Source organism: Rhinoderma darwinii, chromosome 11, assembly GCF_050947455.1.
Source record: "Rhinoderma darwinii isolate aRhiDar2 chromosome 11, aRhiDar2.hap1, whole genome shotgun sequence".
Taxonomy (NCBI): domain Eukaryota; kingdom Metazoa; phylum Chordata; class Amphibia; order Anura; family Rhinodermatidae; genus Rhinoderma; species Rhinoderma darwinii.
In genome coordinates, this window is record NC_134697.1 from 96779261 (window position 1) to 96800643 (window position 21383).

Below are 21383 nucleotides of genomic sequence, written 5' to 3' on the forward strand. Positions count from 1 at the left end.
AAATTTGATTTTATGTAATAGATCTGACATAATAGTTCAAAGTGTTACAGGGGAATGAAAAAAATACCTGGTTAAAAAAAAAAAAGTGAGTTCATATGTATTCACCCCCTTTTGCTAAAGACCCCTTAAGGTCTGGTCAAACTAATTAACTTCAGAAGTCACATAATTATTGAATAAGGTCCCTGTATACAATCAGAGTCACATGACGTCAGTATAAATACACCTGATCTGAAAGGTTCCTGAGTCTGCACCAACATGAAGACCAAGGAGTCCCCCAAACAGGTGGTGAAGTAGAGATCAGGACGCAGATACAGCTGAAAGTCATCACCCCTCTGCACCGGCATTCTCATCAGGACGTTGCACTGGGAATACAAAGATGGAGCAGAGACGGCAGAGACCTGCAGAGGGATCTCCTCCATTCATGGTGGGAATGGGGATAGTGAGTATTTTATTATTATTAGGAGGCACGATAGGGGCATTATAGTGTGTGGGGAGGCACAATGGGAACAGGATACTGGTTGGGGGGGGATTTATACTGTGGGGGGCACTATGGGGCTTTGTAGCGTTTTGGGAGGCACTCTGAACATTATACTGTGTGGGGGGGGGACTGTAGGTATTATACTGCGGGGGACATTATGGAATCATGATACTGTGTGGGGAGGCACAATGAGGGCATTTTACTGTGTGTGGGGGGCACGATGCTTAGTGGTGAGGCAATGTGTTAAAACGATCCTGAGCTATTCCTTATTTATGCCACACAATAAATGGCGTTAAAAAAACCTCAGCGCAACAGCTTTTTTTTTATTCCAGTACAAAAATAATTTCATAACCGTTGAATCAATATGTACCCCATAAATGCTTCTATGAAAAAATATGACTTGTCCCACAAAAAACAATCCTACATACGGTTACACCGACTTTAGAGTAAAAACGTTACGACTCCTGGAATGCGGCGACATAAAAATTATTTTATTCCCATGATCTGTGCTATTGTTGAAAAAGAAGTTAAACGTAAAAAAAACCCTACACGTTTCGTATCGACGGATTCATATTGACCCGTGGCCCATAAACGTTATTTATGCAGCACGAGAAATGGCAAAATTCAAAACGCAGGACACAATGGCGGAATTGCGGGTTTTTTTTTTTTTTAAATTACCCCGCCATAAAAAAATCTATACGTTATATGTACCCCAAAGTGGTGCCAGTTAAAAAATACTTGTCTTGAAAAAAAAAAAAAAAAGACAGACGCCCCGGTACATGAACAGTGAAAATAATGTGGTGATATAAAATTTTATTTTTTTTAAAATGTAAAAAAAAACTATATAAATTTGTTCATCGCTGTAATCGTAATGACCCGCAGGGAAAAAAGTTAACGTGCCGCTATTGTGAACATTGTCACATGGTGAACGTCACAAAAATGAAATCCAAGAAACCAAGGCAGAATTGCAGTTTTTTCCCCACATTCCCCTTAAAAAAAAAAAAAAAGTAATAATAAAAATTACCTAAAGTTTCATAATACAATTGACGTACTCCACAATTGTGCCGTTAAAAAATACAAGTCGTCCAGCCCTCCTACGGCTATGTCGATGGAAAAATAAAAAGTTGTGACTCTCGGAATGCAGTGATGAAAAACAAACGCTGCATCCTCAAGGCCCCAAATCGGTGCGTCCTGAAGGGGGTCGTGGTGTTGTAATAACTAAAAAAATCATAACATAAGTGCAACCTCTTTGTTTTGCGGCCCATAACGCGGAGGACCCCACCAAAAGCTGATTCCAGCTTGGATTTGACAATCTGAAAACTAAAAATGGCCATACACGTTAGATGTTTGTCAGCCGATCCCGCTGATTTCTTCGGGACCGGCCAATAAACCATTGTGTATGTCATCGTCCTGACTCACGGCAGAGGTCGGGTGGAAGAAGGGGCGGGCATGTTGGATTCCAACGTTCCGATCCTTTTGTTTGCCAGGAGAAAAGCAGCTGCCAGAGGAGACTGGTCCTCCTCCCCATGGAGAACATGGGCATGCTCAGTATATGTTGATATCCCCTATAAACATTGCTTCTCTAGGCGGCACATTGATTGCCACAGCCATATTAAGATTTCAGACCTACACACCGTTTGAGGTTCATAAAAAAAAAAAAAGTCAAAGCAGTCGAAAACCTAAAAATCCTTTAATTCTCCAACAGGTGAAGGTTAAACATTGTGAATTTATTACATAACAATGATCCTTTCTTGCAAAAACAGGCGCAGTTCCCATGACTGGACAATAGGTTTCCTACAGATCTCCGATAGGATTACCTCTCAATAATCGGCTCCAATTCTATAAACCTACGGGCTCGCAGACCCTGTGTGTGTGTGTGTGTGTGTGTGTGTGTGTGTGTATATATATATATATATATATATATATATATATATATATATATATATACAATGGCACACAGCACCACAGTATGGGCCATAGTTCAGTCTATGAGGACCCCATTGTGGAGCCATACAACATTGATCCGTAATAGGGACATATGCGAGAGCCCCAAGGAGGTTCCTAATTCTAAGATCATAGCGTTTCTAACCCAACAAAGTCTTGTTCTCCCCGACACAATCACTCTCTTTCCAGCACATCTTTTATTGAAGTATCGGAACACTTGGAATATCTAAAATCTTCCTGCCTAGCAAGTGGTAAAGCCAAAAAATTCTTGACTAACTCCTGAAAGAAACTGAAACAAGAAAAAAAAAAAGGGACCACCATTCGAGGTCTTGGGAATCAGTTGGAGAACATCTTTACAACCAGTCCTTATTTTAGGTCCGTTCCTGTAAAAAAAAAAAATCTTTACTAAGTTACTCTCTCTCTCTCTCGTGGTTCTATGAGGACAGTCTCCAACGTGAAGGCCCAATTCTTGCTCCTCATCTATGAAACGCGCGTCGGGGCTGATGCCAGACAGTGTGGACTCTGATATGGGTAAGGTGCTCTAATCTAGAGCTATTCACATTTAGGCTTTATTTTGCCTCCCTTGCTGTTGTCCTAACATATACACCCGTCAGTGTAACTTTTATATGGATGTACCTGGTTGCGGTGTCTGCACCCCTTGCATTTAGTTCCGACACTGTGGCAATCATCTCTAACTTTTAAATGTGTCTTTTGTAATTTCTTGTATATTTGTTTCAATAAAAATCTTTATCTTTTAACCCTTTCACGCCGCAGCCCTTTTTCAGATTTTCGTTTTTCCCTCCCCACCTTCCAAAGGCCATAACGCCTTTATTTTCCCCTCGATGTAGTACTATGAGGGCTTGATTTTTGCGGGACAAGGTGTAGTTTTTCGTAGCACCATTTATTTTGCCGTATAATGTACTAGGAAACGGGAAAAAAAATTATTTGTGTGGTAGAAAATGAAAAAAAAACAGCGTTTCCGCCATTTTTACGGAATTCGCTGTACAATTAAAATAACATGTTACCTTTATTCTGCGGGTCAATACAATTACAGCGATACCAAATATGTGTAGTTTTTTCTATATTTTACTACTTTTACAAGTAAAAACCTAAGTGTAAAAAAGAAAATTTATTTTGTTTCGCCAAATTCCGAGAGCCATAACGTCTTTATTTTTCCTTCGATTAAGTGGTTATTTTAGGGCTTATTTTTGCGGGATAAGCTGTAGTTTTTAATAATACCATTTTGGTGTAAATGTGACAGTTTGATCACTTTTTTTTAGTTCATTTTTTGCGGGAGATGAGGTGACCAAAAAATAGCGATTCTGGCGTTTACAATTATTATTTTTTACGGCGTTCACCGTGCGGGTTAAATAATGATATATTGTGATCAGACTTTTACGGACGCGGCGATACCAATTATGTTTATTTATTTAATTTTTTACTATGCTCTAGGGGGAAAATGGGAAAAGGGTTTTTTTTTTTAATTTTAAATTTTTTTTTACCCAAAAAAAACAACTTTATTTAACTCCTTTTTACATTTTTTATTAGTCCCCCTAGGGGACTTCAACCTGCGATTGTTCGATCGCTTGCACGATATACTGCAATACTAATGTATTGCAGTATATCGTGATTCTGACAGTCTCCTATGAAGCCCTGCCGGAGGCAGAGCTTCATAGGCGTACCAAGATGGCGGACCTGGGGGACTTCGTCAGACACCCAGGCAGCCGTGTGAACCAACGGCTCCACCCGATCTCGCCGCGGGGGTGCCTTTGAGACGTTACAGGGGGTCGCCCCCCCTGTTTAGTAATTAAAATGCCGCGATCTCTATTGAACGCAGCATTTAACGGGTTAAACAAGCAGGATCGCGCTAAAGAGCGATCCCGCTCGTAACCCGGAAGTGTCGGCTGTAACACACAGCCGACACACTTGCTCTATGGAGCGGACTCAGCCCGTGAGCCCGCTCCATATTCCCCCACCCGGCGTGCGCCGTATATATACGGTGGATGTCGGGAAGGGGTTAATTAACTTTCGGTGTGTCAGACTCCGTCTTTTAGGTTATTATTGCATTAGGAGGGTATCTTCACCGCTACCACCATGCTTATTATGGGCTTGCAAGCCCTGCCTTTCCCCCTTTAGACATTATATATTATTAATAAAGATATTTATCTATTTATTACTTACCTTTTGGGGACTGAATTGGTTGACTCTGCTCTTTTGGTGCTCTCCATATAGGCATAGTATGTTTTTTTTTATGTTTTCCAAGATCACTATTCCTCATGAAACTGTCTCCGCACGTGATACAGACGTAAGGTCTATATCCTGTGTGACGCTTCAAATGCAAGTCTAGTGGGGATTTACTTGGGAAACACTTCCCACAGTGATCACATTTATAGGTTTCATTCAGTAGGTGATCGACTTTACCCCAATGAGACTTCATATGCGTTACAAGTGACGATTTGGTGTAAAAAGTTCTCTCACACTTTGAGCAGGTCAAAAGTTTATATTTCACCGGAGGTACTTGGGGAGGATGCACAATTGCGGCAGTAAAGACATGGGTCCCACTATGAAGTAGTTTTTCCGTTATATGAATTCCTTGATGTGACACCAACTCCGTCATGGACAAAAAATATTTCCCGCATTCAGAACAAGAAAACCGTATACTGATGCTCTCATGGGCTCTACCTTGTGTCTCTGGAGGATTCGTACCCTCCTTAACATGAGCTGACGGATATTGTTGAGAATTGCACACGACGCTGCCTTCACCACAGGACGATGGTTCTTCAACATGAGCTGACGGATATTGTTGAGAATTGCACACGACGCTGCCGTCACCACAGGACGATGGTTCCTCAACATGAGGAGATGTATATTGTGGAGCATGTTCTTTGACTGTATAAACGTTGAGCTCTGTGAGGGTTCCTCCGTCTTCTAACCCTGGTGCCTCCTTCTGTTGATATTGTTGTGTATGATCCAGAGATGTATTTTTGAGTTCTTCGAGATGTCCTCCATCACAGGAGCTTTGGTCCTCCTTAACATAAGTAGATGGGTATTGGCGTGTATGAAGATCTGTGGCGGTGTAAATGTTTGGTTCTGTGCTGGTTCCACCATTACCTGAGGGTAGTTCCTCCTTAATATGAATGAATAAATATTGTTTTGTAGGATCTGTGAGGGTTCCTCCATCACATGAGACTGGTTCCTCGTTAATAGGAGTACATAGATATTGTTGTGTGTCATCTGTGGGTATGTAATTGTCGGGGTCTACCATTTGACATGAGACTGGTTCTTCCTTGATCAGAGTAGGAGGATTTTGTGGTTTATGATCTGTAGGGGTAGAAAGATCAGCGTTTGTTAATTTTCCCCCATAACGTTCCTCCTTAAACCGCATAGGTGGATCTTCCTTTGTGCCATCTTTAGGTAAACCTGGTGGAATTAAATCGCGGATAGTTAAATATTCAAAACCCTCAGTATCTCAATTTATATTTTGGGGTCATTATTATGTCTCGTACCCGGTGATGTGCGGTTCCGGTGGTCCTCCATCATGACGTCCTTGTAGATATCCTTGTGTTCTTCTATATACTCCCACTCCTCCATGGAGAAATAGACAGCGACATCCTGACATCTTATAGGCACCTGACACACAATGATACAGTCATCATCCAGACATATTGGACCAGGGGTGCACAACCGATGGCCCTCAATACCATTTTATGTGGCCCCGAACCACCAGGTTCAGAAAGACACGACTATCAATAGACAGCCCACTGATGAAGAGAACTGTGTCGTCGTCAGACGGTAGCTCCACTCCCCCCCCCCCCCCCCCCAATTGGTCACAGGTATCAGTTCAGGACTTGGAAGGTACATGTAAGACCTATTTGACTGCTCACATGCATCTTCCATGTCAGAGAAAAAAAAAAGAGTCAGAGGGTCAGCGTTGGAGCCAAGACAGGTAAGTACTAATGCTGTACGGCGTGGCTGGCACTACTGGTGGGTCACTCCGTGGCTGGCACTACTGCTATTCTCTTCTTTGGGCTCTTTGAATGCCTAAAAGGGTATATTCATCGGATATGACATTAATATCTGATAAGCAGGGGTCTCCTCTCTCTCCCGATATATTGGGCGTCCTACAATCTCCTGTTCGGCACTCCCGAGAGGAGGAGACAACATAGAGAGATTCCCACGCATGCTGCTCTCCATTGTGGTTTATGGCAGTTGTTCAAGGGTAGCTAAACTTTTGACATGTCAGAAGCTTTGATTGGTGGGGGTCCGAGGACAGAGACCACAACTGATCGCTGAAACCAAGTGGCAGAAGCACTCTAATGAGCTTCTGATTTGCTTTCCTCGGTGCAGTGTACGGGTTCAATCGAAAGTATATGAGAATGTACACTGCTCAGAGGAAAGCAAATCAGAAACGTAGCGGCACAGTGCTAGTCTTAGAGCTCCTGCTTCTTAGTCTTCACGATCGGATGGGTCTCCGCGCCCGGACCCCCACCGATCAAATCTTCTGACGACACGTAAGTTTATAAAAGCTTAGTTACACTTTAAACGCTAAGCTATTTCGGTGTTCTTCTGACAGGTGAAAATACGAAAAATGGAACCCTAACCTGCCGTACAGTTAGGTCATACTCGGTCTATCTGCTAAATATGTCTCCGGAGGAAATACTCCTTTAAGAATTATCACGACCCTTTAGGAGTGGTGCAATTTGCCAATGTGAACATTATCACTTGGTGGTCCAAGGGTCAAGCAGCGCTCACCTCTCCTGTCAGCAGCTCCACCATCTTGTGATTGAGTTCTAGGATCCTTTTCTTCTTGTGCGGCTCATGTACCAAGGATTGAGGAGAAGAGATGTGAACATCCGTCACTTCCCCCCTTGTTTGGTCCACGACATTTGCGCCTCTCCCTCCTGGCTTCTTCGTAACAACATAATCCTACAGAACACAAAAAAAAAAATGATAGGGTAACAGAGAGCAACACCTTCCAAAGGACCGTGTAATGTTTGTGAGGTCATGTGACCTCATTCACAAAATTCCTCACCTCCCCAGTCAGCAGCTCGACTATCTTGTGATTGAGTTCTAGGATCTTCTTCTTGTGCGGCTCATGTGCCAGGGATGGAGGAGAAGATATGTGAACATCCGTCACTTCCCCCCTAGTTCCGTCCACGACATTTGTGCCTCTCCCTCTTGACTTCTTCACGACAACATAATCCTACAGAACACAAAAAAGAATAATAAATATGATAGGGGAACAGAGAGCGACACCCGCCAGAGGACCGTGTGACATCATTCCCAAAATTCCCCACCTCTCCGGTCAGCAGGACCACGATCTCCAGGGTGAGGTTTAGGACCTGCTGAGCTAGATTATGGCGGTTTTTGTCCATGTTCGGTGACGCGGCTTCTTGTTGGTGGAGAATATACGTATACTGTAGACGGGAAATCTGTAAGGAGAAGGATGGTGGAGTACAAGGCGTCAGACACGTATTTGGTTGATCTCGGCTCTGTCTAGGTTTTATTCTTACTAATAGAAATGTGGTCACGTTTTACAGCTATGGATTCTACCGACAGTCACATGTTCTCCGACTCGTGTAAATATACCATGAACCCTTTCCCTCCAGAGCAATATCTCTGTAAAGGATCTGCCAGGCACAGCTTCGGGGTTAACTCCCATAGGTAATCAGTCTGCACCTGAATCTACGTCTCTGAGACTGACTCCATCTTCCACCACTCAGGATGGCAGTCTTAGGAGTGGGAGAGCCTATCGCAGCCTGGCCAGACGGAGCTAGCTCCCGCCCTCTGTCTATTTATACCTGCCTTTCCTGTTCCTCCTTTGCTTGTGATTCTTCTCGTGTGGTTTCCTGGCCCAGCTACAGCTCCTTTCTATTTGATCCTGCTCCATACTGACCCTGGCTTACTGACTACTCTCCTGCTCTGCGTTTGGTACCTCGTGCTCTCCTGGTTTGACTTGGCTCGTTCACCACTCTGGTTGCTCACGGTGTTGCCGTGGGCAACTGCCCCTTTCCCTTTGCTTTGTATTCCCTTGTATGTTTGTCTCATGCACTTACTGAGCGTAGGGACCGCCGCCCAGTTGTACCCCGTCGCCTAGGGCGGGTCGTTGCAAGTAGGCAGGGACAGTGTGGCGGGTAGATTAGGGCTCACTTGTCCGTTTCCCTACCCCCGTCGTTACATAATCACAAGCCCATACCTAGTCTACCCTGGTCCCTGACACCACTATGGACCCCCTTGAGACCCTGGCTCAGCAAATGCAGGGTCTCTCCCTACAGGTCCAGGCCCTGGCTCAGAGGGTCAACCAGCCTGATGCTACCTTGGTAGTTCCCCTCACCTCTTGAACCCCACCTCAAGTTGCCCGACCGGTTCTCGGGACCGGAGGGCTTTTCTCTCCTTTCGGGAGAGTTGTAGGCTTTACTTTCGCTTAAAGCCTCATTCCTCAGGTTCTGAGAGCCAGCGGGTGGGTATAATTATGTCCCGGCTCCAGGAAGGGCCCCAAGAGTGGGCCTTCTCCTTTGGCTCCTGACGCCCCTGAACTTTCCTCCGTTGATCGTTTCTTTTCTGCTCTCGGACTCCTTTATGACGAGACTGACAGGACTGCCTTTGCCGAGAGTCAGCTGGTGACCTTACGTCAGGGTAAGAGACCTGTTGAGGAGTATTGTTCTGACTTTAGGAGGTGGTGCGTAGCTTCTCGGTGGAATGACCCTGCCTTAAGGTGCCAGTTTAGGTTGGGTCTGTCGAATGCCCTGAAAGACCTTCTAGTTAGCTATCCCTCTTCTGACTCCCTAGACCAGGTTATGGCTTTAGCGGTACGACTTGACCGACGTCTCAGACAACGTGAACGTTTATGTGTTTTCTCCTCTGACTCCCCCATAATGCCTCCCGAGGTTCCGTTGCTTCGTTCCTTCCCGGAAGACTCAGAGGTACCTATGCAACTCGGGGCCTCCGTGTCCCCCCAACAACGTAGAGATTTCCGCAGGAAGAATGGTCTCTGCTTCTACTGTGGGGATGACAAGCATCAAGTGAACAACTGTCCTAAGCGTAAGAATGCAGCCGGAGAACTTCCGCGCCTAAGTGATCATCGGGGAGGTCACTTGGGCGCACAGGTATTTCCCGTAAATATGAAACTTAATAAGATCTTGCTTCCCTTTTCAGGTCACTTTTGGTGGTAGGTCTGCTACCGGCAGTGCCTTCGTGGATTCAGGGTCCTCTGCTAATATCATGTCTGGAATTTGCTATGTCTCTTGCTATGCCTTTGATTGATTTGCCTAAACCTGTCCCGGTAGTGGGTATTGACTCCACTCCTCTTGCTAATGGTTATTTTACACAGCATACCCCTGTTTTTGAACTCCTTGTTGGCTCCATGCATTTGGAGCAGTGCTCTGTACTGATGATGCAGGGATTATCGTCCGATTTGGTTTTAGGCCTTCCCTGGTTGCAGTTGCATAATCCCCACGTTTGACTGGAATACCTGGGAGCTTAGCAAATGGGGTAATGAATGTTTGACGTCATGTTTTTCTGTTAATTCTATTTCTCCCGCTGAGGAGGTGAACACGCTACCTGAGTTTGTTCAGGACTTCGCTGATGTTTTCTCTAAGGAGGCCTCCGAAGTGTTACCTCCTCATAGAGAATACGATTGCACTATCGAATTGGTACCAGGAGCTAAGCTTCCTAAGGGTAGGATATTTAATCTTTCTTGTCCCGAACGTGAAGCCATGAGAGAGTATATCCAGGAATGCCTGGCCAAGGGTTACATTCGCCCCTCTACTTCTCCGGTAGGTGCTGGCTTCTTCTTCGTAGGGAAGAAAGATGGTGGTCTTAGGCCATGCATTGACTACCGAAACCTGAATAAGGTCACTGTAAGGAACCAGTATCCCCTTCCTTTGATTCCTGATCTCTTTAATCAGGTTCAGGGGGCCCAATGGTTCTCTAAGTTTGATCTACGGGGGGCGTATAACCTTATCCGCATCAAAGAGGGGGATGAGTGGAAGACTGCGTTTAACACGCCCGAAGGTCATTTCGAATACCTCGTCATGCCCTTTGGGTTGTGTAATGCTCCTGCCGTCTTCCAGAATTTCATAAATGAGATTTTGAGAGATTACCTGGGGATATTTCTTGTAGTGTACCTTGATGACCTACTGGTGTTTTCCAAGGACTGGTCCTCCCACATTGAGCATGTCAGGAAGGTGCTCCAGGTCCTTCGGGAAAACAAACTGTTTGCGAAAACCGAAAAATGTGTGTTTGGGGTACAGGAGATACCATTTTTGGGTCAAATCCTCACTCCTCATGAATTCCGCAAGGTTCAGGCTGTGGCGGAATGGGTCCAACCTGCCTCCCTGAAGGCGTTAGTGTTTTTTGAGGTTCGCTAATTATTACACGAGATTTATTGCTAACTTCTCGGTCATCGCTAAGCCTCTTACGGACCTCACTCGCAAAGGTGCTGATCTCCACTGGCCTCCTGAGGCTGTCCAGGCTTTTGAGGTCCTTAAGAAGTGCTTTATCTCGGCCCCGGTGCTGGTTCAGCCCAACCAAATGGAGCCATTTATCGTGGAAGTTGACGCATCCGAGGTGGGAGTGGGGGCTGTCTTGTCCCAGGGTACCAGGTCCCTCACCCATCTCCGCCCCTGTGCCTACTTCTCCAGGAAGTTTTCGCCCACTGAGAGTAACTATGATATTGGCAACCGCGAACTCTTAGCCATTAAATGGGCATTTGAAGAGTGGCGCCACTTCCTGGAGTGGGCTAGGCACCAGGTAACGGTCCTTACCGACCACAAGAATCTGGTTTTCCTAGAATCTGCCCGGAGGCTAAACCCGAGACAAGCTCGATGGGCGCTATTTTTTACCAGATTCAACTTTTTGGTTACCTATAGGGCTGGGTCTAAAAATATTAAGGCCGATGCACTGTCGCGTAGCTTCATGGCCAGCCCTCCTTCGGAGGAAGATCCTGCTTGTATTTTGCCTCCTGGTATAATCATTTCTTCTATTGATTCTGATTTAGTCTCTGAAATTGCGGCTGATCAAGGTTCAGCTCCCGGGAACCTTCCTGAGGACAAGCTGTTTGTTCCCCTGCAATACCGGCTAAGGCTACTTAGGGAAAATCATGACTCCGCACTATCTGGTCATCCAGGCATCCTGGGTACCAAACACCTCATTGCCAGAAACTATTGGTGGCCTGGGTTGCCTAAAGACGTTAAGGCCTACGTCGCCGCTTGTGAGGTTTGTGCTAGGTCCAAGACTCCCAGGTCCCGACCAGCGGGCTTACTACGTTCGTTGCCCATTCCCCAGAGACCTTGGACACATATCTCCATGGATTTTATCACCGATTTGCCTCCATCCCAAGGCAAGTCGGTGGTGTGGGTGGTAGTAGACCGCTTCAGTAAGATGTGCCACTTTGTGCCCCTCAAGAAACTACCCAACGCCAAGACGTTAGCTACCTTGTTTGTCAAACACATCCTGCGTCTCCATGGGGTCCCTGTCAATATTGTTTCGGACAGAGGGGTACAATTTGTTTCATTGTTTTGGAGAGCCTTCTGTAAAAAGTTGGAGATTGATCTGTCCTTCTCCTCTGCCTTCCATCCTGAAACCAATGGCCAAACTGAGAGGACTAATCAATCTCTAGAACAATATTTAAGGTGTTTTATCTCTGACTGTCAATATGATTGGGTCTCATTCATTCCCCTCGCCGAATTTTCCCTTAATAACCGGGTCAGTAACTCGTCAGGGGTCTCCCCCTTTTTCTGTAATTTTGGGTTTAATCCACGGTTCTCCTCCGTTTCACCTGGTAGTTCCAACAATCCTGAGGTAGAGGTCGTTCATCGGGAACTGTGCACAGTCTGGGCCCAGGTTCAGAAGAACCTAGAGGCGTCCCAGAGCGTACAAAAAACTCCGGCTGATAGAAAACGTTCTGCTAACCCCTTGTTTATGGTCGGGGATCTGGTGTGGTTATCGTCTAGGAACTTGCGTCTTAAGGTCCCGTCCAAGAAGTTTGCTCCCCGGTTTATTGGGCCGTATAAGGTCATTGAAGTCCTCAATCCTGTCTCCTTCCGGCTGGAGTTACCCCCATCTTTTCGTATACACAACGTGTTTCATGCCTCCCTCCTTAAACGCTGCTCCCCGTCCCTGGCTCCCTTGAGGAAACCTCCTGTTCCCATTCTCACCCCTGAGGGGATGGAATTCGAGGTGGCCAAGGTTGTGGACAGCAAGATGGTCCAAGGCTCCCTCCAGTACCTGGTCCATTGGAGAGGATACGGGCCTGAGGAGAGGACTTGGGTACCCGCCCGGGATGTTCACACTGGGGTATTGGTCAGGAAGTTCCACCTTTGTTTCCCCAGTAAACCAGGTCCACTTAGAAAGGGTCCGGTGGCCCCTCATAAAAGGGGGGTTACTGTAAAGGATCTGCCAGGCACAGCTTCGGGGTTTACCTATGGGAGTTATCAGTCTGCACCTGAATCTAAGTCTCTGAGACTGACTCCATCTTCCACCACTCAGGATGGCAGGCTTAGGAGTGGGAGAGCCTATCGCAGCCTGGCCAGACGGAGCTAGCTCCCGCCCTCTGTCTATTTATACCTGCCTTTCCTGTTCCTCCTTTGCTTGTGATTCTTCTCGTGTGGTTTCCTGGCCCAGCTACAGCTCCTATCTATTTGATCCTGCTCCATACTGACCCTGGCTTACTGACTACTCTCCTGCTCTGCGTTTGGTACCTCGTGCTCTCCTGGTTTGACTTGGCTCGTTCACCACTCTGGTTGCTCACGGTGTTGCCGTGGGCAACTGCCCCTTTCCCTTTGCTTTGTATTCCCTTGTATGTTTGTCTCGTGCACTTACTGAGCGTAGGGACCGCCGCCCAGTTGTACACCGTCGCCTAGGGCGGGTCGTTGCAAGTAGGCAGGGACAGTGTGGCGGGTAGATTAGGGCTCACTTGTCAGTTTCCCTACCCCCGTCGTTACAATCTCTGTGATATTCATTTTCGTTTTTTCCTCTGCACCTTCCAAATGTTAAAATTTTTTAATTTTCCAGTCGACATAGTGATACGAGGGCTTGTTTTTTTCCGGGACAAGTTGTAGTTTTTCATGTCACCATTTATTGTACCATAGAATGTACTGGGGAAAATTCTTTGTGTGGTGGAATGGGAAAACTGATTTTATGATGTTTTTACAGCGTTAATACGAAATGTTAGCTTTATTCGGCGGGTCAATAGGATTACGGCGATGCTAAATTTATATATGTTTTGCTACTTTTACAAAGAAAAAATAAACTCACTAAAAATTTAAATTCCAAGAGCCAGAACTTTATTTTTCGGTTTCTATTTTTTTTTGCCGCTGGAGCTGTAGTGTGTATAATTTTGGGGTACATGCGTTTTTTTTTATCACTTCATATTCCATTTTTTGTGGGAGAAGAGGCAACCCAAAAACAGCGATTTTGAAGTTTAATAGCGTTATGTTGTAATAGTTCAGACTGATGGACTCTGTGATACCAATTATGTGTATTTTTTTACATTCCTTTCGGAGAAACATGAGAAAAGGAGTTTTTTTTGGAACTTTTAATATTTTGTATGTATTATATAGATTAAAAAAACAACTAACTAATCGTTGGATTGCTTGCACGATATCCTGCAACACTAATGTATTGCAGAATATTGTGATTTTGACCGGCTCCTATTAAGCCCCTGGCGGCAGGGCTTAATGGGAGTACGAAGATGGGACACCTGGGGGCCTTTATTAGGCCCCCAGACTGCCATGACAGCTATGGGCACCCCGCTTTAGCAATGCGGGTACCAGTAGAGTGGGCCGCCCCCTCTTTCCAATTACTCTCAGATTCCGCTCATTGCAGTGAGGTGTCGGCTGTAACAGAACCAACACAAGGGAGCATGGAGCGGGTTTAGCACCATATTTACCGTTGACGGCTCTGACGTAACTCTACGTCAAATGTCTGAAGGGGTTAAAGAGTATCTGGGTGGAGCTCGTCTTACTAAACATTGTTTTGGTTTGTTATCTGTTGAGATGAGTGGTGTGAACGTGCGCCTATATCATAAGAAGTCTCTGAGGGATTCAGAAGGAAGGTTATAGACGCCTATGAGGGATTCAACGGGTCGCCAAACAATTGGTAAAGAATCATTCCAGTGTCTGGAAGATCATCTACAATTATGGAAGATTTCAACCATCTACCCAGGCCATTCTGTCCCAGCAAGCTCAACCCGAGCAGAACGCAAGATTCGGACAAAATTCTCTAAGAACCCCAAAATGTCATCACGAGACCTACGGGCGGCTCTCACCACTAGTCACGTCACAGAGCATGGGATCTACAGGCGGCTCTCACCACCAGTCATGTCACAGAGCACGGGGTCTACAGGCGGCTCTTACCACTAGTCACGTCACAGAGCACGGGATCTACAGGCGGCTCTCACCACTAGTCACGTCACAGAGCACGGGATCTACGGGCGGCTCTTGCCACCAGTCATGTCACAGAGTACGGGATCTACAGGCACCTCTCACCACTAGTCATGTCACAGAGCACAAGATAAAAAGGCGGCTCTCACCACTAGTCACGTCACAGAGCACGGGATCTACAGGCGCCTCTCACCACTAGTCATGTCACAGAGCACGGGACCTACAGGCGGCTCTCACCACTAGTCACGTCACAGAGCACGGGATCTACAGGCGGCTCTCACCACCAGTCATGTCACAGAGCACGGGATCTACAGGCGGCTCTCACCACCAGTCATGTCACAGAGCACGGGATCTACAGGCGCCTCTCACCACTAGTCATGTCACAGAGCACAAGATAAACAGGCGGCTCTCACCACCAGTCATGTCACAGAGCATGGGATCTACAGGCGGCTCTCACCACTAGTCACGTCACAGTGCATGGGATCTACAGGCGGCTCTCACCACTAGTCACGTCACAGTGCATGGGATCTACAGGCGGCTCTCACCACTAGTCACGTCACAGAGCACGGGATCTACAGGCGCCTCTCACCACTAGTCATGTCACAGAGCACGGGACCTACAGGCGGCTCTCACCACTAGTCACGTCACAGAGCACGGGATCTACAGGCGGCTCTCACCACCAGTCATGTCACAGAGCACGGGATCTACAGGCGGCTCTCACCACCAGTCATGTCACAGAGCACGGGATCTACAGGCGGCTCTCACCACCAGTCATGTCACAGAGCACGGGATCTACAGGCGCCTCTCACCACTAGTCATGTCACAGAGCACAAGATAAACAGGCGGCTCTCACCACCAGTCATGTCACAGAGCATGGGATCTACAGGCGGCTCTCACCACTAGTCACGTCACAGTGCATGGGATCTACAGGCGGCTCTCACCACTAGTCACGTCACAGTGCATGGGATCTACAGGCGGCTCTCACCACTAGTCACGTCACAGTGCATGGGACATGTGCCAGGAAGATAGGTACTGAAAAGGGGGGGGGGGGCTAAATCAATTGTTTTAAAATAGCTTGGCTTGACTAGCAATCCTAGCACGCACATCACTTTGAATTTAACACAGCCCGGCAGTCTGCAGCTGCTGGCCGGTCATTTGACAAATTCTGGCACTCTATGCTCTGTCTGGCAACATTTGCAGATAGAGTTAAATTAGAGCGTGTGCATAAGCAACATTGGCTACAATTTTTAACCATTCGTGTTCATTGTTCATGTCCATATGGACATTCTTAGTGGCAAAATTAATAAAAGTTACTTTTTAACAACACCAGATAGCAGCTGGGAAATTGGCTATCAGTGTGCCTCAGGCACATTTGTTTCTTTATGTGCCAGGAAGAAGCGCTCCCTCCATTTAAAAAATAAATAAAAACAAATACAAGAAGGTTCTTCAGGAGCTGCAGTTCGTATGCTGTGCCCCACTCACTTGGTGAATAAAACCGCGTATCATCTGCACTGAAGTCCCGGTGTCGCTGCTTTTTGTCCTATGGTTTTTTATGTATTTAAAGTTGGGGAAGGGACTCATCCTCTGGCAATGTGCACATGGCCTTATTAGCTGTATGTGTGTATGTGTGTGTATATATATATATATATAGTAAGATATACATAAGTCATACAGGATGCATAACATCATGGGTGCATAATACACAGCATGTAATTATAATGTTATTATGGTCATGATCAGCCGGGTGCATAATACACAGCATATAATTATAATGTTATTACCTTCCAGGAAGACGCAGCCCCCTCCTCACATATACATCATGCGGGAAGTAACTGCTTTGCACAGCATCCTGGGAGATTAATATTGTGAATGTGGTCACATTACCTCATTAGTCCGCCCCTCCAGGAGGAGTTATAGTTACATCAGGCCTTTAACACTTTGTTTACCAGGTAGCAGCACATTGTCCCCTCCTCCGTTTTATTTACAACACGTTCCTGCTCAACCAACCTGCTGCAAGTGGCGGATAACAGGGAGCAGTAGATTGCACAGCAGCACAGTATTATAAAGCTGCAAGAGCCAAATTAGGGACAGTCACACATTATACGGGACGCCCCACGCCATTATAAAAAATGCCCCATAAAAAAGCATAATTCCTCCCCACAGTATAATGCCCTATATAGTGCCCCCACACAGTGTAATGCCCCTTTAGTGCCCCACACACAGTATACTAATAATATTTAATAATGTAATATATTATAACACCTTCAAGGACACAGTATTTTGTCCTCTAATTGTGCCCACACAGTGTTATGCCCCCTAAGTGCCACACACATTATATTGCCCCCTGTAGTGCCCCTACACAGTATGATGTCCTCCACAGAGTATAATGCCCCCACAGCCCCCCCTAGTAGAAAGTGCCCCCTGTAGATTGTGCCGTATAGCCTCCCTGTAGACAGTGCCATAATCCCCCCACCTCCTCCTTGTAGACCGTGCCATACAGCCCCCATCTGCCCCTTGTAGTGTCATACAGCCCCCACATCCCCCTTGTAGAGAGTGACATACAGCCCCCACATCCCCCTTGTAGAGAGTGACATACAGCCCCCACATCCCCCTTGTAGAGAGTGACATACTGCCCCCCACCTCCACCTGACAGGATCTTTGCGTAGGCCGGCTTGATCCAGAGATGTCATCACGCCGACTGCGCAGGGATCCTGTCCCTGCGCCTCATAGGCTTCAGGCGCCGCTGTAGCCTGCTACAGAGTTTCCCAACCTTTTCGGACTTGAGCCACCCCTGGAAAAAAAAAATCCTCAGGGCCCCCCTACCAAAAATTGTTTAGAGAGAGACAGAAAATAGCTAAAAATAAGCACTACATTCTTAGGGTATGTTCACACAGCGTTTTTTGTAAGGCAGAAAAAATATGCTTTTGAATTGACAGCGTTATTTGATGGGGTTTTTTTAGCGGTTTTTTTTTTAAGCCGTTGAAGCGAATGCAAAAGACGCAGCAAAAAAATCTCCAAGCGAGCGCCTCAGCTATTTTCTTCCTACTATTAATTTCAATTGGAGGTCAGAGGTGGAAACCACTTGAAGACCATCAGCCCCCCCCCCACTCACAGTGAAATGACCATCAGCCCCCCACTCACAGTAAAATGACCATCAGCCCCCCACTCACAGTAAAATGACCATCAGCCCCCCACTCACAGTAAAATGACCATCAGCCCCCCACTCACAGTAAAATGACCATCAGCCCCCCACTCACAGTAAAATGACCATCAGCCCCCCACTCACAGTGAAATAACAATCAGCCCCCCCACTCACAGTGAAATAACAATCAGCCCCCCCCCCACTCACAGTGAAATAACCATCAGTCCCCCACTCACAGTGAAATAACAATCAGCCCCCCCCCCCACTCACAGTGAAATAACAATCAGCCCCCCCCCACTCACAGTGAAATAACCATCAGTCCCCCCACTCACAGTGAAATAACCATCAGTCCCCCACTCACAGTGAAATAACCATCAGTCCCCCCACTCACAGTGAAATAACCATCAGTCCCCCACTCACAGTGAAATAACCATCAGCCCCCCACTCACAGTAATGACCATCAGCCCCCCACTCACAGTGAAACAACCATCAGCCCCCCACTCACAGTAAAACTACCATCAGCCCGTCCACTCACAGTGAAATAACCATCAGCCCCCCACTCAGTGAAATAACCATCAGTCCCCCCACTCACAGTGAAATAACAATCAGCCCCCCCACTCACAGTAGAATGACCATCAGCCCCCCCCCCCCCCACTCACAGAATGACCATCAGCCCCCCCACTCACAGTAAGGCTGGGTTCACATACACTATATACGGACGTAATTTGGGCGTTTTAGCCCCGAATTACGTCCGAAAATGCGGCTCAAAAGCGTTGGCAAACATCTGCCCATTCATTTGAATGGGTCTTACGATGTTCTGTGCCGACGGTCATTTTTTTTACGCGCCGCTGTCAAAAGACGGCGCGTAAAAGAGACGCCCGCGTGAAAGAAAAGCCTGTCACTTCTTCAGACGTAAATGGAGCCGTTTTCCCTTGACTCCATGGAAAAACAGCTCCAATTACATCCGTAATGGACGCAGCGAAAAGCGCCTGCACATGCCATTACGGAGCTGTCCATAATTTCAGCCGTAACGGAGGCTGCCGTGTGAACATACCCTAAAATGACCATCAGCCCGTCCACTCACAGTAAAACTACCATCAGCCCGTCCACTCACAGTAAAACTACCATCAGCCCGTCCACTCACAGTAAAACTACCATCAGCCCCCCACTCACTGTAAAACTACCATCAGCCCCCCACTCACAGTAAAACTACCATCAGCCCCCCCACTCACAGTAAAACTACCATCAGCCCGTACACTCACAGTAAAACAACCATCAGCCCCCCACTCACAGTAAAACTACCATCAGCCCCCCACTCACAGTAAAACGACCATCAGCCCCCCACTCACAGATGCCCCCTGTAGATAGTACCACACAGCCCCCTTGTAGGTTGTGCCACACAGCCCCCTTGCTGCACAGCCCCCTGTAGATAGTGCCACACAGCCCCCTTGTAGGTCGTGCCACACAGCCCCCTTGTAGGTCGTGCCACACAGCCCCCTTGTAGGTCGTGCCACACAGCCCCCTTGTAGGTCGTGCCACACAGCCCCCTTGTAGGTCGTGCCACACAGCCCCCTTGTAGGTCGTGCCACACAGCCCCCTTGTAGGTCGTGCCACACAGCCCCCTTGTAGGTCGTGCCACACAGCCCCCTTGTAGGTCGTGCCACACAGCCCCCTTGCTGCACAGCCCCCTGTAGGTAGTGCCACACAGCCCTCTTGTAGGTAGTGCCACACAGCCCTCTTGTAGGTAGTGCCACACAGCCCTTTTGTAGGTCGTGCCACACAGCCCCCTGTAGGTCGTGCAACACAGCCCTTTGTAGGTAGTAGGGATGTCACGATACCAGAATTTGGACTTCGATACCGATACTTCGTGTAGTATTTGCAATTTCGATACCAAAACGATACTTTGCCAACAGTAATAAAAAAAAGTTCTTCCATTTTCTGATGTGAGGCGCAAGGTGCGATGCTGAATTTAACCTCCATTTGCCTCACATTAATAGTAATTAACCCCATCATGTTTCTCAGTCATAATGGGTTAATGTGTGAGGTACATGATGGGGTTAATTACTATTAATGTGAGGCACATGGAGGTAAAATTCATCACACCTCGTGCCTCACATTAATAAGTGAAAGAAGTTGTTTTTTTACAGCGTACGCATCATAAATGACACAAAAAAATAGTTGTGCAGGTTATTACGGCCGCGCCAATACCGAATGTGTATATTTTATGTATTGAGACTTCTTTTAAGGTTTATTGTAAAAAAAAAAAAGGCGTATGTGTATTTTTTTAAATGTAACATTACTTTGTTTTTACTTTATTTTTAAACTTTAATATACTGGCATATATCAGAGATATGCCAGTATATTAGCCTGTGTATGTATAGTACACAGGCAGTTGTTAGGACATACCTCAGTATGCCCTAACAGGAAATATGGTAAGACGGCCCTGGGGTCCTTCAATAGACCCTGGGCTGTCTGCCCATATATGGTATGGCCCTCAATCGCGTCACAGGAATTACCTGTGACGCGATCCAAGGGGCATCCCCCCTCCTCACTTTCCCCTGAATGCTGCAGTCAGCTTTGATCGCAGCATTCAGGAGAATAGCGGCGGAGATGAGCGGTTTCTCTGATCTCCGCCGTTATAGAGCGGGGCTGCGGCTGTGTAATACAGTTATTGCCCTTCTCCTGACATTAAGTGCACGCGCGCGGTCAGCATGAGGTAATGCGGCCAGCGCTGCACTAATGAGCGGAGGCGCAGACACCGAAGACAGAACACTGGGGTGTTTTGCAGTGCGGTCGCCATGTTCTGTTTTCAGTGCCACTGCTCATTAGTGCAGCGCCGGCCGCATCGCATCATCCTCGCGGCGCGCACTTGTCAGGACTCACTAGTGGGGCAATGGCTGTATTACACAGCCGCAGCCCCGCTCTCATTCATCATGTATACTTAGCTGTGTGGCTCGAACCATTTGGGGATGCACAGTATCGAAACAGTATCGAAGTTTCGATGCATTGTGCATCCCTAGTAAGTAGTGCCACAAATCCCCCCCTTGCCGCACCGCCCCCTTGTAGGTAGTGCCACACAGATACCTTGTAGGTAGTGCCACACAGATCCCTTGTAGTGCCACACACACCCATGTAGGTAGTGCCACACAGTCCCCGTGTAGGTAGCACTCCCTTCCTGTAGATAGCGCCACTGTAGCTCCCTGTGGCTGGGGATTCCGCTCCTTGACGGAGTGCTTGATGTCTCTGTCCATATGTGAACAGTGACATCGGGCAACTAACTCCTGAAGCGGAATCCCTGTCCTCAGCATTGCAGACGCTGTGATCGGGGATTCCACTCCAGGAGAAGCCCCTGACGTCTCTGTCCATTTAGTCGGGGGGTGCCTTCTACAGGGGGTCCTCCTCCTCACATCCACTTTGCGCTATGAGGAGGAGGAGA

General features: G+C 47.0%; 1 protein-coding gene and 1 long non-coding RNA gene across 2 annotated transcripts; both read right to left on the reverse strand.

Annotated features, from left to right (window-relative positions):
- Positions 1–2153: 2153 nt before the first annotated feature.
- On the reverse strand, positions 2154–7344 carry LOC142663440 (uncharacterized). Its single transcript, XM_075842093.1, has 4 exons — positions 7175–7344; positions 5929–6052; positions 4604–5842; positions 2154–2805 (listed from the first exon to the last, which is right to left on the reverse strand). The coding sequence occupies exons 1-4, from the start codon at positions 7196–7198 to the stop codon at positions 2789–2791; spliced, it is 1404 nt and encodes a 467-aa protein (XP_075698208.1). The 5' UTR covers positions 7199–7344; the 3' UTR covers positions 2154–2788.
- A 115-nt stretch (positions 7345–7459) lies between these two features.
- On the reverse strand, positions 7460–16652 carry LOC142663476 (uncharacterized). Its single transcript, XR_012851097.1, has 3 exons — positions 16587–16652; positions 7720–7854; positions 7460–7625 (listed from the first exon to the last, which is right to left on the reverse strand). It is a non-coding gene; the product is annotated as an uncharacterized LOC142663476 (long non-coding RNA).
- Positions 16653–21383: the final 4731 nt, after the last annotated feature.